We start from the raw sequence: 16500 nt of genomic DNA, 5'->3' as shown, positions 1-16500 counted from the left end.
CATGTAAGCCAGGATGGTCTCGATCTCCTGACCTCGTGATCCACCCGTCTCGGCCTCCCAAAGTGCTGGGATTACAGGCGTGAGCCACCGCGCCCGGCCAGTTTCTGCATTTTCTTATGAGGGAAAAAAAAAAAATACCACTACACTCCTGTTACCAAACCATTCTTTAACTCTTGTGCTATTCTGAGCCCACAATACCAAAGCTGCTTCATTTTGTTCACAGCTTTAGGATGTCACATCCTTGATCTTAAAGAATTCTATTCTAAGCAGAAAAGTGGAAGGAATCTCCAACTTGGACCTTTTGACCTTCAGTAACTAATGAATATTCTAGAAATATCCCCACTTAAAAAAAAATCATGATTTAGATGAGCTGCAAAATGGGGTTTACAAGCTTATTTAAGCTCATCTTGATTATTCTACTTTGAAAAATATTCTACTTTGAAAATAACAGACTTTTATGAAATTATTAACTATGTATGTTTGAAGCAGCAATCTAAATTTTAAGGGTGACACAGCTGGCATGGAGAAAAACAAATAACCACACCTCTTTCTTGGCAAAAGTGAGAACTGTTTGACCTTTTGCTTGAAGGAGTACTGTTTAAACACAATGAATCGTGCCGGGTGTGGACAAAGAAACTTTTCATTAGCTAACCTCATATTTAATAAAGTTGGCAGAGTCTTCAAGGTGCATTTCTTCTCTTCTTAGTGGGTTGTCATGAGTGGCCAGAGCCAGGCATCGCAGGGTGTCGCTGCCACTACCCCACTCTCGAATGACAGACATGATCTTCTGTTTGACTCCAGAGGTCATAGGAACCTTAGTACTTCCAACTCGAATGTGGGTGCACCTGTCAATGACACCTTCAGGAGCACCCTGGAAATGTTACAGATTTAGATCAACAATTTTGTTTTACTGGTTCACCAGGATCTTAACCCTGGTAAGAACATCTCAACTGCAATCTGCCATACTTGCCTTCACAAACATCTTGCTCATTGATGTCCTGCTTGGTTTATTTGGTGTACAATAAACCGACATTGACTTTCTGTCACGTGAAAACTCGAGAGTGAATTCCTTTTTCATCAGCTGTTTAATGACCTACAAAGGGAACAAATATGGAATACTACTGGGTGGCAATTTCTGAACTTTTTTACCTAACAAACAGTAAGCACCTATTACATGACAGATGCTAGGGATATAGCAATAAACAAAACGGACAAGTTTTTGCCCTCATGAAACTTGTCCCCTATTTTGGGGGAGAGAGACTAAGATGCAAAAGTAACACAAGTGCTATGGAGAAAAAGGGAAAGGGGAGAAAATTTGCATATGTACAGATCATACTGTTACCTAAAGTGGTCAGAAGACAGTGACATTTGAATAAAGATGGCCCCATGGGGCCTGAAAAGATGTGCATGAACCCGGTGGGTGGTGGTGAAAACCCACCAGGCAGAGAACGGGAAGTGCAGCCTGGCAAGTCCTGGAATGGTGAAGGAGTGCCAACGTGGCTGGAACAGAGTTTACATGAGCAAAAGGTGAGACAGGTAATGGCAGAAGACGGTAGAAGCAGGTCATAATACCTCAAAAGTCATTATGGGGCATTTGGCTTTTATGACAAGTAAAAAAGGAAGACAACGGAGGGTCTCAAGCTCTAGTTGTCAAGAATTGGCTGAAGGTGGTCAGGTGCAGTGGATCACCCGAGGTCAGCAGTTTAAGACCAGCCTGGCCAACACGATGAAACCGTCTCTACTAAAATTACAAAAATTAGCCAGGTGTGGTGGCAGGCGCCTATAATCCCAGCTACTCAGGAGGCTGAGGCAGGAGAATCGCTTAAAGCCAGTGGGGGCAGAGATTCTAGCGAGACGAGATTGCGCCACTTCACTCCACCCTGGACGAAAGAGCAAACTCCATCTCAAAAAACAAAAGAATTGGCTGAAGGGAGACAAGGAATGCCATTCAGTACAATGACACTGACTTGAACTAGGTAACATCGGAGGTGAAGAGATGGCCCCAAGCAGAGCTGTCCACCAGGACTTCTGAAAGATGGCAGTGCTGTGGCCACTGTTCACGTGGCCGTCACATGTGATGGATAAACACTTTAAGTGAATATGGCTAGGGCACCTAAGGAAGTGTTTTTAGGTATTCTAAGTAGTTTTTTTTTTTTTTTTTAAAGTATTCTAAGTAGTTTTAGATAGCTAGTGGCTACTGATTATAGTCATGAGACCAGAAGAGATCATGGGAGTAACTATACACAGAAATGGCTGAGGACTATGGGGCCTTCACCTCCTGGTGCTATGTGAAAGACCCAGCTAAGAAGACCTCGAATGAGAGGCCAGAGAGGGAGAGCAAGTGTGGGATCATGGAAGATAAGTGAAGAGGTGCTTCAAAGAGGGAGCGAGTGACAGCACCAACAAAATAGGTAAGATGAGGACTGAGAATTAACCTTTGGCTTTACACCATTACCTACAACTAAAGATACCCCTTCTCTTCCAGTTTTTATACTTTTCTTGCCTATTACACAGACCAGGAATGCCAGTATAATGCTGAGTAGAAATGGTGACAATTCTGTTGTGTTAGCATGGTCTCTGTATAAACACACCGTCAGCGTTGAAGACATGCTTTTACAGTCTCAGTTTGCTGTGATAGATGAGTTTCATCATATGCACCTACTGAGGTGATCTTACCATTTTTTTCCACCTTAATTTGGTTAATGTAGGGAGTTAATTACATTAATTTGCTCCCACTGACACACATTTAAAAAATCATCACAGAAATTCCCAAGAACATCAGCATCTAACCTAGGACGCTACGAGAGGACTGAAGCCTGCTGAACTGACTAGACGGGGATCAGGGCCCTGCAGCAATCCTGCTGGACTGCCAGCCACTGAACTGCCTCAGGCAGCAAAGGAATGGGTATGAGTGCTACGCTGGATTCTGTATCATCTCAATCACATGTGTGTTTAGTTTCAATTAAGCATTTGCACTAATGGCACTGGGATGACTAGAAGAACACACAATGCTTCTGAGGAAGGCGTGGACCTACCCAGGTGAGAGGTCTTGGGCTGGGAGTGGGGGAGGGAAATCACTTTCTTTCAGTACTATGCTGGCCAAGAACTACGGACCTAGTCAAACAAGCCATGGGGTCAAAACACTGGACCTGCTCTCTCTGCTTCTAAACTACACATGGGCTCCTGCTGTCTCAAGTGGGAAGGGAGGCAAAGAGCTTGTGTTTGGAACTCCTTAGTGAACGAGCAGCATGATAGCTGTTTCTGATCCCTTGGTGAAGGGATGTGAAAAAGATGGGACAAGGGAGCTCTGGAGCAGGGAGACATGAGGATGACAGTGTTGCCCGTACTTGTGTGGTCACTGGCTAGTGAGCCAGTGCTGGTTCAGCCCTATGACATGACTTGTTTCCCATCACTGGGCAGGAGTAGTCAGAGGTCTAGAATCAAACGACTCAAACCCTCAATCTGTGAACTGAGTTTTCAGGTTGCCTCAGATTTTTAGTTATACCAACTAATAGATCACAGGCAGCGTGGCTCTGCCAGGATCCACCTACTTGCTTACTGGCAGAGTGAATGGTCTAAAATGGAGGCAAGGAGCCTGGACTGCTTCGGGTTCATGGAAGACACATGGGTAGAGGGAAGAAGCCAAAGGAGTGGTCCAAGGCCTTCATGGCTCTGAGATTGCTATTTGCGAATTGTGTATCAGTTTACTGAAAAAGAAATCTGTACTTCAGCTGAGACAGTCAATTCCAGTGTGAGTTTTGTTTTCTCAGGACAGTACAAAGGAGACAAAACGCTGCCTCACACTAACTGGAAGACCATGCCACACAGGTCATGGAAGGGCTTGGTGTCCCTACCTGCAGGCTGGACAGGAAGCTCTAGAACTTTTCATCCTGAGATTCTGTGTGGTCACTAAAATGCTTGACATCTGAGGTTATGAAGAAAACAGGTATACTCCTCCCCCGCCCAACTCAGGCTGTACTACCCCCCAATGACACAATGCCTCCTCATTTACCGTTATTACTCAGGAAGGGATGAAACAGTTTATGACATACAAAAAGCACTGAACGTGGTGACAACTGATCATTTTGCTAAATGAGGCCTGCCTTTATACAGCTTTGTATGACAACTAGAAAAGGCTGAGTTTTACCTCTCCTTCCCCAGACCTGTTCCTTCAGGCCTGCAGGACCTCTCCCCTTCCCATCGCTCCTTATTCTACCTGGGAACCCTAAGTTACAACAATGTCCTATAAAGAGGCCACAAGTACTGACTGGCAGCCCCATGGTGATGACAGACAGGTAGGTCTGACGCTAAAAAGAGGTATGTTCGGCAGAACCCAATTCCATGGGAATCCAAGCTCCACAGCTAGGAGACAGTGGGCACTGAGGATGAGGCTCTTTGTAGGCAAATGGTCTGGTGGACCTATTAGAGGACCATGTGGCTGTGCAGACCCTGGACTGCAGACAGAGGGTATTCACTCTTAAGATAGTGTAGGAGGGCTCTTGCCCAACAAGCAATCAGCCCATCTGCCACATAAAAGGAGCAGCTGCTACCGCCACACAGCCCAGGAATGATGTTTCCTGAGTGGTGGTATGTGGGGGTCAAGAACCAGACATAGACTTTGGGAGCCTGACTTGTGTCCCTAAGCTCCTTCTGCTCCTCCTTGGCTGCTTTGAGGGCATCACACTCCTTCCTCCAATACATCCAGCTTCCACAGTTCCCATTCTTGAGCTGCTTCTGTAGCTTGCTGCTTCTCTCCCACCTGTCCCTGGCACCCACATGACTGACTGACCCACACAGACTTTGTGTATTGTAACATCTTATCCGCACATCGCTTCTCATCCAAGCAATCATCTACCACTTTGGCCAGGATAGGATAAAGGGAGTTACCCTTCAAGTTGAGCCACTTCAGGCCTTAGTTTTTTTTAGATGGGGTCTGGCTCTGCTGCCAACGCTGAAGTGCAGTGACGCTGCAACCTAAACTCTTGGCCTCAAGTGACTCTCCCGCCTCAGCTTCCCAAAGTGTTGGGATTACAGGTGTGAACCACTGCGCTCGGCCCATTTCAAGTTCTTAAGCTGAGCCAAGTGACAGGCAGGGGGACGAGTCTTTCAAGGAGACCCAGGTGCTAGAGACTCAATGGATGGCCAGTGTCCACCAGCAGCCATTGCAAAGTGTTTCTACTGAGGTCTAAGCTCCCCAGGCTTGTGAGGCCACAGAAATCTAAGGGCAGTACTGCAGGAGTAGCAGCTCTTTGACAGGAACCTCACACTCAGGTCCAACTCACTGTGGAGACTCCCATCCTTGCTACTGGCCCTTGTCATAGTGATGCTGGTTGAATGAGCCCTGGCTCAAAGACTCTGACAGGCAGAAAGAAAAAGGCTCAGAGGCCACTCATTTGTTCAGTGTATAGTGCACAATGTCCGTGCCCTCTGCCACTGCCACCACCACCACCACCACCACACTGACCTTTGGTATTTGGTTATGCTGGTCTCATCAAATGATTTAAGAAATGTTTGATGCCCAGGCGCGGTGGCTCATGCTTGTAATCCCAGCAGTTTAGGAGGCCGAGGCGGGTGGATCACCTGAGGTCAGGAGTTCGAGACCAGCCTGGCTAGCATGGTGAAACCCCATTTCTACCAAAAATACAAAAAATTAGCCAGGCGTGGTGGCGTGTGCCTGTAATCCCAGCTACTAGGGAGGCTGAGGCAGGAGAATCACTTGAACCTGAGCAGCGGAGGTTGCAGTGAGCCAAGCACTCCACGCCACGGCACTCCAACCTGGCAACAGAGAGAGACTCCATCTCAAAAGAGAAAAAAAAAAAAAGTTTAACTGAACAGGAAAAGAAAGTGTGGTAGTGTCATAGCTGTCAGGGGAAATAAGGTCAAATGAAAGTTTTAAGATAGAAAGACACTATTATTTCCCCTATGCTGAAGAACATCTAGTAGAGATGGAAATCAATAATGCAGCAAAGATGTTGGGAGGAGGTGGCTTCTGCTAGGAGCAAGAACACTGTTCACAGCACTATGGGAGAAGGCAGCCCCTGTGGGCACAGATGGTCGCTCACGGAAATTAGCTATTCATTGCTTTTATTTTCTTGTCAAATACCCAGGAAGAGCATCTTATGTGAGAGGGAATATGGGGAAGGAAATATTGTAAGTTTGAGGAGATAAGGTATAATCAGTTTTCTAAGAGAGTAGGACAGTGCAGACACTAAGTGTATATAGTACGACTGATAAGCAGCATGAACAATAAACTAGGCTCAAATACTTACTGAGTTGCAGGCATTTGCACGTTCTATTTTAGAAAGACCCTTCAATTCGGTATCAAATACATTCATCTTCTCTACTAGGCAAGTGAGAGCAGTCTCTGTAGCTTCTCCAACTTTCTCATATACACCCTTTGCCTGTATTGGTTAAAGGCACAGAAAGTAGAAACAAGGGAGAAGTACATAGATAAATTTCTCTTTAATATTTTTTTCCACAAAAGCACAATCTGCCCTCTATTACAACTTTTTTTTTTTGAGACGGAGTCTCGCTCAGTCACCCAGGCTGGAGTGCAGTGGCGCGACCTCGGCTCACTGCAAGCTCCGCCTCCCTGGTTCATGCCATTCTCCCGCCTCAGCCTCCCAAGTAGCTGGGACTACAGGTGCCCGCCACCACGCCCGGCTGATTTTTTGTATTTTTAGTAGAGATGGGGTTTCACCGTGTTAGCCAGGATGGTCTCGATCTCCTGACCTCGTGATCCGCCCAACTCAGCCTCCCAAAGTGCTGGGATTACAGGCGTGAGCCACCGCGCCCGGCCCTATTACAACATTATTGTAAGGCCATTTTTATCCTTCTCTGGAACAGGTAACCTAGATAATTAAAAACATACTCAAAGTACAGGTATGCATGTGATCTTACTCTAATAAGTAGGTTTTTCATTTCCCTTAAACATAAGATGACATCAATCACAGTATTTATTATTTCACCCAAACATAAGAAGCCACTGATCACACTATTAATTCAAAGAGCGCCTTCACATAATAATGTAATTCCATGTCACTGCTTATCATTCTGAAGAGTTCACATTCTGTCTCTGACAGGGACTGGCTTGCCTTTGAGACAGAAACATACCCTTTGCTTTCAGGACAGCATTTTCTATCCTGGGTTTTATTCATTTATAGTAAGTATGCTATCAACAGATAAGAACATCACATAATACCACAACTTTTAGTTAACTAACTGCAATGCTCAGTCACAGAGGATATGTGAAAGGCTCTCAGCTTTCTTTGGTGAGGTCATGCTGGCCCTGCCATAAGGTCCTGAATGGAAAGGGGAAACAAAATCAGGCACCCGTGACTTTCGAAAGGGAGGAAGGAAGGCTAGACTTTCATTCCACCCACCCCACCCCTGAACTAGGAACAGCCATTTCTTCTAATTTATGAAGAGACTTACCTCATTGTAATCCAAAGCAGAGTCATTACAAAGAGCACAAATTGTTGCTAATTCTACCAGCCCATCATACTGGTGACATTTCACTGGTTTATCATCTTTATGCCTGCCCAAAGAGAAAACACTCTTAGAGCAGGGTGTGGTTGCCGCTATTGATTCCCCCCCGCCCCCCAATTGTTTAATAATGAAAACAGAATTTTTGGGACAATATACTGGAAAAAATTCCAAAGAATCTGATGCCAGAGCCAATATTAGACAAAAACAAAAGAGAGAATGCATCTCTGATATCAGAAATCAATCAGTAAAAAGACCAGAAATTCTTAGTCAATTCAATTCTTCCACCACTGGCATCAGCGAATAACAAACACAGATCCCTCTTGAAAGTTTGGAGCCCAGAAGATGCAAAAAGATGAGTGGATTATACCCTTTGTTTCATCTTTCAACGTTTCTGTTTTAAAAACATTTACTACTTTAGTAATAAGTGTTGTCTTGAGCCACATTCAGAAAGCTGTCTTAACTTTGTAGACATGCTGCAAATCGACACAAATACTAAACTGCCACACGGGATCCTTTAAATGAGGAGGAGGGTTACTCACACTTCTCCAATAGGTGCATAAGTTGATCCAGTTATGGTAAATTCATTAAGGGAACAAGTATCACCTTCCACTCTGTCCAGAATGAACATCTGTAGGGGTAGAGGGCATCACAGTATTTAAAAGGGATTTTAAAGAAATACTACACAAATAAACTACCTTTGTTAGCTTAAGACAAAGGCAAACAACCTTTTTCATTTACAAAAACAACTTTAATAAAACTCACTGAGGCTCACTCAGCATCAGCAGTACTGTCCCTTACTCTAACTAGCTTAATTATATTAGACTGCCTCACCCATCACACCCCCGACCAATCAAACAGTATGAAAAACAGCATCACTGAGGTGCTGAATGAATGAGCAGCAGTGGCACCAAAGACAAAACAACCCACACAAAACCCAAGTTATGAGGACTACCGGTCAGCAAAAAGGTCAGTTCCAGAGACAAGTTACTCTTTAGATTGCTCAGAACTCCAGATTTCAAATGGCTGGCTTTGAGAGTGGTATTAGGCAGTCCTGCCTTAGAGCTAAGCACAAAAGCTTGGGAAAAATAAACTCACATTTCAGAGTTGCATAAACATTTCCCGAGTAAAATAAGACAAACTGCTTCTCTGCTCCTTCCCACTTATTTTTATTGTGGCAATAGCTCATGTTCTATGAAGCTGCATAACTATATGTATACAGTAAGGAGCCCGCAGAGCTGAATGAACTGATGTTCCCTAGACAATACAGATGGAAGCATGCTTAGGAAAGGATTAATTTTATTTTTTAAAGCGACATAAGCTATTTTCTTAAAGATAATTTTTCCACTGCTTGATTTGCAATCACAAATTATAATTCAGAAGCCCAGTTTGGAAAAGTAAGATTTAGGCTTGTGTTTTCTTTGCAAATGAAAAGTTTTAAAACCTCCTCTAAAAAGAAAAAATTACAGAAAGTGATGTCAAAACTATAGTTTCTCATGCTTTCTCTGAAATATGAGCAATTAATAATCTGATCAAATCATTCTCTAAGGGGAATTTTAAAAATGTAAAACTCAAGTTAAAAAGGCCATGTTGAGCCGGGCGTGGTGGCTCACGCCTGTAATCTCAGCACTTTGGGAGGCCAAGGTGGGTGGATCACGAGGTCAGGAGCTCAAGATCAGCCTGGCAAAGATGGTGAAACCCCCTCTACTAAAAATACAACAAATTAGCCGGGCGTGGTGGTGGGCACCTGTAATCCCAGCTACTCGGGAGGTTGAGGCAGAGAGGTGCTTGAACCCGGGAGGCGGAGGGTGCAGTGAGCTGAGATTGCGCCACTGCACTCCAGCCTGGGCGACAGAGTGAAACTCCTTAACACCACCACCACCACCACCACCAAAAAGCTATGTTGTGAACATCATTTCAGAGCAATTTATCTTGCATTCAATAAGGAAATTAATCTTTATTTTAAAATAACTCTTTTTTTGAGGCGGAGTTTCGCTCTGTCGCCTAGGCTGGATGGAGTGCAATGGCATGACTTGGCTCACTGCAACCTCCACCTCCCAGGTTCAAGTGATTCTCCTGCCTCAGCCCCCCAATAGCTGAAATTATAGGCACCTGCGACCACGGCTAGCTAATTTTTGTAGTATTAGTGGAAACAAGGTTTCCCTGTTGGTCAGGCTGGTCTCCAACTCCTGACCTCAGGTGATCCACCCGCCTCGGCCTCCCAAAGTGCTGAAATTACAGGTGTGAACCACCGCGCCCAGCCAAAAATGTGAAATTCTCTGAGTCTATACCAAAGCCCAAAATATTCTAAAAGACATTCAGAATTTGAATCTACATGAGCTAAATCTAAATGTACTTAAGACATTTTTGACTGTGAGCAAGTCAACCATTTAGGATATGCAGGATGAAAATCTTCCTAAGTCAAGGACAGTTATGCAATACCCACTGCAAGAAGCCTCCTGCAGAATACCAATTAGCACCAGCTTTCTGTTGTGAGGTAAAGCTTCACTCAGAACAGGCAAGCTTTTTCTTTATTAAAACATTTTAAGTCAAGTCATTCAAGGGAGAATAGAACAAAAAAATTTTTATAATGAACTGGGAAACTGACATTTTAAAAATTACAGTTTTATACATGGCTTACTTTCATGGACATAAAGACTATTCTGAGGAATTAACGCTTTCAGGCTAAGTGAGACACAAAATAGTAAATAAGAAAATTCCCTTTCTCTTCCTGAAACAACCAGTATGATAAACCTGACTTTTAGCCAATTCATCCAACCTTTTGGTTCCAAAAAGTAAGAACTTAAGTAGCTCAGTCAAACACCTTAATATCCTGGAGAAACCTAAGACAAACCTAGAAGCTTTTCACTTTGAAAGTTGGAATACCCCAGTTCTGTCAATTCTAACTGTGGGTTTAGACTCACAAGGAGCTTGCGGGGGAGGGAGAACCTGTATCTAAAAAATCATCATGAACTTAAAATTGGCAAGATAAAAATTCACAGGGCTTCACTGATTATAAAACAATTTCCGATGTTAAAAATAATTATCTAAAACCTGACGATAAGGCCAAGATAACTACATCCTTTCAATATCATACAGAAGCATTATTTAACAAGCCCATTCTAAGAAAACATAACACTGTGCTATTAAATGCTCATATTATATGAGGTTTCCCTATAATTCAGCTGTATAATTATTGCATTTATTCAGTTGTTACTTTTCTAACAGCAGGTTTAAATCATTTATTTTATCCAAGGGTGGTCAAAAAATATACGATGGCCAGGCGAGGGGACTCACGCCTATAATCCCAGCACTTTGGGAGGCCGAGGAGGCGGATGGATCACTTGAGGTCGGGAGTTTGAGACCAGCCTGACCAACATGGAGAAACCCTATCTCTACAAAAATACAGAAACTTAGCCAGGCATGGGGGGCACATGCCTGTAATCCCAGCTACTCAGGAGGCTGAAGCAGGAGAATTGTTTGAACACAGAAGGCAGAGGTTGTAGTGAGCTGAGATTGGGCCATCACACTACAGCCTGGGCAATAAGAGTGAAACTCTGTCTCAAGACAAAACAAAACGAAAACAAACTATATATACATATATGTATATATGATGAATACACACAATAAAGCAAGTTAAAAGCAATTTTAGTCAGCCCTCTGTATCTGTGGGTTCCACATCCACTGTCAACTAAACAGCAGATAGAAAAATAACTGCGTCTATACTGGACATGTACAATTTTTTCGTCATTATTTCCTAAACAACACAGTTTAACTATTTACATATCATTTATAATATTATGTTAGGTATTTTAAGTAATCTGGAGATGATTTCAAGTATACAGGAGGATGAACAAGGTTATATGCAAGTACTGAAGCATCTCATTTCAGAGACTTGAGCATCTGCAGAGTTTGGAATCTGAGGGAGGTCCTGGAACCAATCTCCAGTGAATACTGAGAGATGACTGTATCTACTTTTTAGGAAAAAGCATGCTTCATTCAACATGTGATAGAAAAACCAACTAGGACTTCAGGTAGAGAGGTTAACTAGCAGCTTTCTCTAGAACTTGTCTGTTAACATACACCTAGAGACAGAGGATCAGGAAAATAACAAAGGAGGCTGAGTGTGGTGGCTCATGCTTGTAATTCCAGCTCTTTGGGAGGCCAAGGCAGGAGGATCACTTGAGCCCAGGAATTCAAGACCAGCCTGGTGACATAGTGAGAACCTATCTCTACAAAAAAACATAAAATAAAATAAATAGTGGGGCATGGTGTCATGCACTTGTGGTTGCAGCTACTTGCAAGGCTGGGGTGGGAGGACTTGAGCCTGGGAGGTTGAGGCTACAAGTGAGTCACAGCTGTGTGTCTTTTTTCTTTTCTTTGAGAGGGAGTCTTGCTTGTCGCCCAGGATTGAGTGCAGTGGCATGATCTTGGCTCACTGCAACCTCTGCCGCCCAGGTTCAAGCAATTCTCCTGCTTCAGCCTCCTGAGTAGCTGGGACTACAGGTGCATGCCACCACACCCAGCTAATTTTTGTCTTTTTTGTAGAGATGGGGTTTCACCATATTAGTCAGGTTGGTCTCAAACTCCTGACCTCAGGTGATCCATCTGCCTTGGCCTCTCAAAGTGCTGGGATTACAGGCGTGAGCCACCGCGCCCAGTCTTTTTTTTTAATTAAAGGAAAATATAATTTCTCTAATTCTCTTACATCTAATACAAGTACATCAGCCATGCAGATGTCCTGTATTTCATGAAACAGTTTTAGGAATTAAAGATTAGATCCTCTCAAATATTAGAAATTAAGCTCAGGCTATACATACAGCCCACAGAAAGGTATGAAATTACAAATCAAAAGTTTTGATGGCATGAAGGCATATTGGTAGGATGAACAAAGAACCACCACAGGGAATATTCTAAACTACTCCTCTTACCCTGCAGACTGACATCTGGTTTGTTGTAAGTGTACCAGTCTTGTCCGAGCAGATAACAGAAGTACAACCAAGGGTTTCCACAGACGGGAGGCTTCGAACAATAGCATTTTTCTTTGCCATTCTGCGAGTTCCAAGAGCCAGGCAGGTGGTGATGACTGCAGGCAGACCTTCAGGAATGGCTGCTACAGCCAGGGCCACTGCAATTTTAAAGTAGTAAATAGCACCTCTGATCCAGGACCCTCCATGAACTGGGTCATTGAAGTGACCGATATTTATGATCCAGACTGCAATGCAAATAAGGGAGATGACTTTGGAAAGCTGTTCCCCAAATTCATCTAGTTTTTGCTGAAGCGGTGTTCTCTCCTGTTCTGTTGCCACCATTTCATCCCGGATCTTGCCAATTTCAGTGTTAACTCCAGTTGCTACCACCACTCCCATAGCTTTCCCAGCAGCAATGTTTGTACCCTAGGACAGAAGTAGAGAACTTGTCACAAGATGAATACCACATCCCAACTTAAATACTGACACTGGATTTTTGACTAGGGCACCCAGATTCTCAACACATTCTACTAGGCCTTCCACTGGCTACTGTTCAAGCAATCAGCCATACAACTGTGACAACAGGCAATGCTCCATGTGGTACTTACTTATACCAGGCAGCTCTGTAATGACCCACCTAGATTTCTATTTGCAGACCATCTTCAAGCAGTGCTCTAACCCTTCTGTGTTCCCAATTTTTCAAACTCGTATAGTTCAACTCTAAGCATTCTCCACCTCTGGCTCCAACAACTCAAGGCCCCTACTTTTCTCACTGTAATAGGAAAGGCAACTAGCCCCATGGGCTATCTTGAGAACCCCTAATCATGTGCCAGCATCCAAAAACCAATGAAATTAAGTGCGAGCAGTCTCTCCTACGTCATTTTCATTTCTAGTGTTATAAGAGAAGGACATGGCTTCATTATTTTCAGGGTAACTCTATTTACTTACTATGGGTAGTAGTCCGGCTCTCATACAAACCCACAAATGTCCCCAACTTAAAATCATTACAGATTCCAAACCAAAAATCCATGCATTTCCTCACTCTTCAAAAAATTTTTCACATCAACAGAAAAACTGAAATAGTAAAATGAACATTCATATACTTTGCACTTAGACTCACCAGTATTGTTTGCCACATTTGCTTTCTCTCTCTCTAAACACACACCTTCTTATCGTGAACCACATACAAATAGCAGCTGTCATCTACATAATTTTGAAAATACCCTTTTATTGGCTAAGGCTTTTCCAAACAAATCTACTTTTCAACTATGTTTGCAAGTAAGAGTTGGAAGATGTTTGAGCTGGTCTTTTTTTTTTTTTTGGTCCCCCAAAACTTGCCAACTAAAAGACATCTAACTCACACATTATGTTACTGCCATATTCTGACAGCTAAGACTGACCATGAAAAGTGTGATTATCCTTTAGAATGATAGCCAGTGATGGTTGGCAGTGAAAAACGTAACATTTGTGGACCATGAGGCTTTAGAAATGTCTCTAATTAAAAACACATTTCATAAAGTACTTACAGAAAACAGCATGTTCTTTTTATCTTGGTTGACAGCTCGTGGGTCAGGGACGGGGTCAGTGTGCTTGATGACAGAGACAGACTCACCTAAGGGGGTTGTGAGACAGAAAAAACAGATCTCTGCGACCCACACCAAGAACCCAGACTCTCATTCATGCCCACCCATTACCACTCTTGGGATAATGTCAGTGTGAGAAAAGGGGCAAAAGGCCAAATTCATCCAAAGGAGGTAAGCTGGGAAAATTTAGTAATGGAAATTAATACCAGACCAAAGGGTGTCAGGATAAAAATCAACACAATTCCAAAATAAAAAAGTGAATTTTCAAGTAGAATCCTCACTGATTACCTTTATTTTCTGGAGTAACTATTCAAATTAATTCATTTTTCGGTAATCATTTTATACTCTGATACTGTGACTGTATTATTTACATATTTGTTGTATACTTTAATAAATACTTTAACATATATACTGATACTTCTTTCCCCCCACCCCCCGAGACAGGGGTCTTGCTCTATCACTCAGGCTGGAATGCAATGGCACAATCACAACTCACTACAGGCTCAACTTCCCGGGCTCAAGCCATCTTCCCAACGTGGCTTCCTGAATAGAAGGGCACCCAATACCATGCCAGGTTAATTGTTTGGTATTTTTTTGGAGAGACGGGGTTTTACTCTGTTGCCCAGGGTGGTCTCCAACTCGTGGATTCAAACAATTTGCTCATCTTGGCCTCCCCAAAGTGCTGGAATTACAGGTGTGGGCCACCACATCTGGCTATACTCTGAAGTAGCAATTAGCAAGTGTACTGGAAAGATCACACGGTAAATAAAGAACTACTTCTTTTTTTTTTTTTTTTTTGAGATAGAGTCTTGCTTTGTTGCCCAGGCTGGAGTCCAGTGGCACAATCTCGGCTTACTGAAACCTCTGCCTCCTGGGCAATTCTCCAGCCTCAGCCTCCTGAGTAGCTGGGATTACAGGCATGTGCCACCATGCCCGGCTAATTTTTGTATTTTCAGTAGGGACGGGTTTTGCTATGTTGGCCAGGTTGGTCTCAAACTCCTGACCTCAGGTGATCTACCCACATCCGCCTCCCAAAGTGCTAGGATTACAGGCATGCGCTACCATGCCCGGCTGATTTCAATTTAAAAATCACGTCACAGATATACAATTAGGGTCAATCTGAGTAAAATATGTCTCTAAATAAGTCACAGGTAGCAAACTTCACTCTCAATATTTGACCAAAAAAATTGATTCCACAAGTTAGCCAAAAACTACATTATGATTACTTAACAAAAGAAAATATTCGAGAACCTCTATGAAGTTCAAAAATTTTTTTTTTAACTTTTAAAGTTTTTTATTATAGGCTGGGTGTGATCACTTATGTCTGTAATCCCAGCACTTTGGGAGGTTGAGGCGGGCAGATCACTTCAGGTCAGGAGGTAAAGACCAGCCTGGCCAACAGGGCAAAACCCTATCTCTACTAAAAATACAATTAGCCAGGTGCGGTGGTGTGTGCCTATAATTCCAGCTACTAGGGAGGCTAAGGCGTGAGAATTACTTGAACCCCAGAAGCAGAGGTTGCACTGTGCTGAGATCGCGCCACTGGGCGACAGAGTACAACTCAGTCTTAATTTAAAAAAAAAAAAAAAAGGTTTTCATTATAGAGACTATAACTGCTCTCTCAAACGCTTGGCCACAAGTGATCCTACTGCCTCACCGTCCCAAAGTCCTGAAATTACAAGCATGAGCCATCGTGCCCAGCCTAAAAAGTTTTTAAATGCCTGTAATCCCAGCACTTTGGGAGGCCAAGGCGGGCGGATCATTAAGATCAGGAGTTCGAGACCAGCCTGACCAACACAGTGAAACCCTGTCCCTACTAAAAATACAAAAATTAGCTAGGCGTGGTGGCGCACGCCTGTAATCCCAGACACTCAGGTGGCTGAGGCAGGAGAATAGCTTGAATCCAGGAGGCAGAGACTGCAGTGAGCCGAGATCGTGACACTACACTACAGCCTGGGCAACAGAGCGAGACTCCGTCTCAAAAAAAAAGTTTTTAAATGGCAACTATGTCTTTAGGGCACACTATGAGAATTTCACAAATATAACCCAACCATTTCCCCAACATTTTATGGCTTAACTGGCCTCCAGTTTGTTGTTGCTAATGAGAGTTTTAATAAGTAAGCTATTTATAAAGAAACAATACCAAAAAAAAATAGAGCCCAGGTTACTCACATCACTGTCTCCACGACATTAGTTGTTTTTCAAAACCGATAATCAGATAAATCTTGAGAGCCTTTAGACTTCATATTTACTATTTAATCCAAGTTAGCATTGTATTTAAAGTTAATTCTTCTGATAAACTTACTTCCAGTTAATATGAACCCTCCACCCTAGACTGTACTTTTATCACACAAAAATGGGAAAATGTTTCAAACAATTATGCAAATTCCAGGTAGTACAACTTTCATCTCTTATGGGGCTAACTTTTGTTAACTGTGTATCTGGATATTGTAAAGACGGAC

The 16500-nt window shown here is 43.0% G+C and overlaps 1 protein-coding gene across 2 annotated transcripts in view; it reads right to left on the bottom strand.

Moving 5' to 3' along the window:
- ATP2A2 (ATPase, Ca++ transporting, cardiac muscle, slow twitch 2) overlaps positions 1–16500 on the bottom strand; it is an 81654-nt gene that overhangs the window by 11028 nt on the left and 54126 nt on the right. For both annotated transcript variants that reach the window (XM_011997857.1, XM_011997858.1), the window contains exons 6-12: positions 13982–14067; positions 12417–12881; positions 8028–8116; positions 7435–7537; positions 6270–6401; positions 971–1093; positions 653–871 (exon numbers count right to left, since the gene is read on the bottom strand). In XM_011997857.1, coding sequence (XP_011853247.1) covers positions 653–871; positions 971–1093; positions 6270–6401; positions 7435–7537; positions 8028–8116; positions 12417–12881; positions 13982–14067 — 1217 coding nt within the window. The remainder of the gene's footprint in view (positions 1–652; positions 872–970; positions 1094–6269; positions 6402–7434; positions 7538–8027; positions 8117–12416; positions 12882–13981; positions 14068–16500) is intronic.

This window comes from Mandrillus leucophaeus, unplaced genomic scaffold (genome assembly GCF_000951045.1).
Source record: "Mandrillus leucophaeus isolate KB7577 unplaced genomic scaffold, Mleu.le_1.0 Scaffold55, whole genome shotgun sequence".
NCBI classification, from domain to species: Eukaryota; Metazoa; Chordata; class Mammalia; order Primates; family Cercopithecidae; genus Mandrillus; species Mandrillus leucophaeus.
Note: the sequence above shows the minus strand (reverse complement) of the source record. Positions and strands in the feature narration are given on the sequence as shown.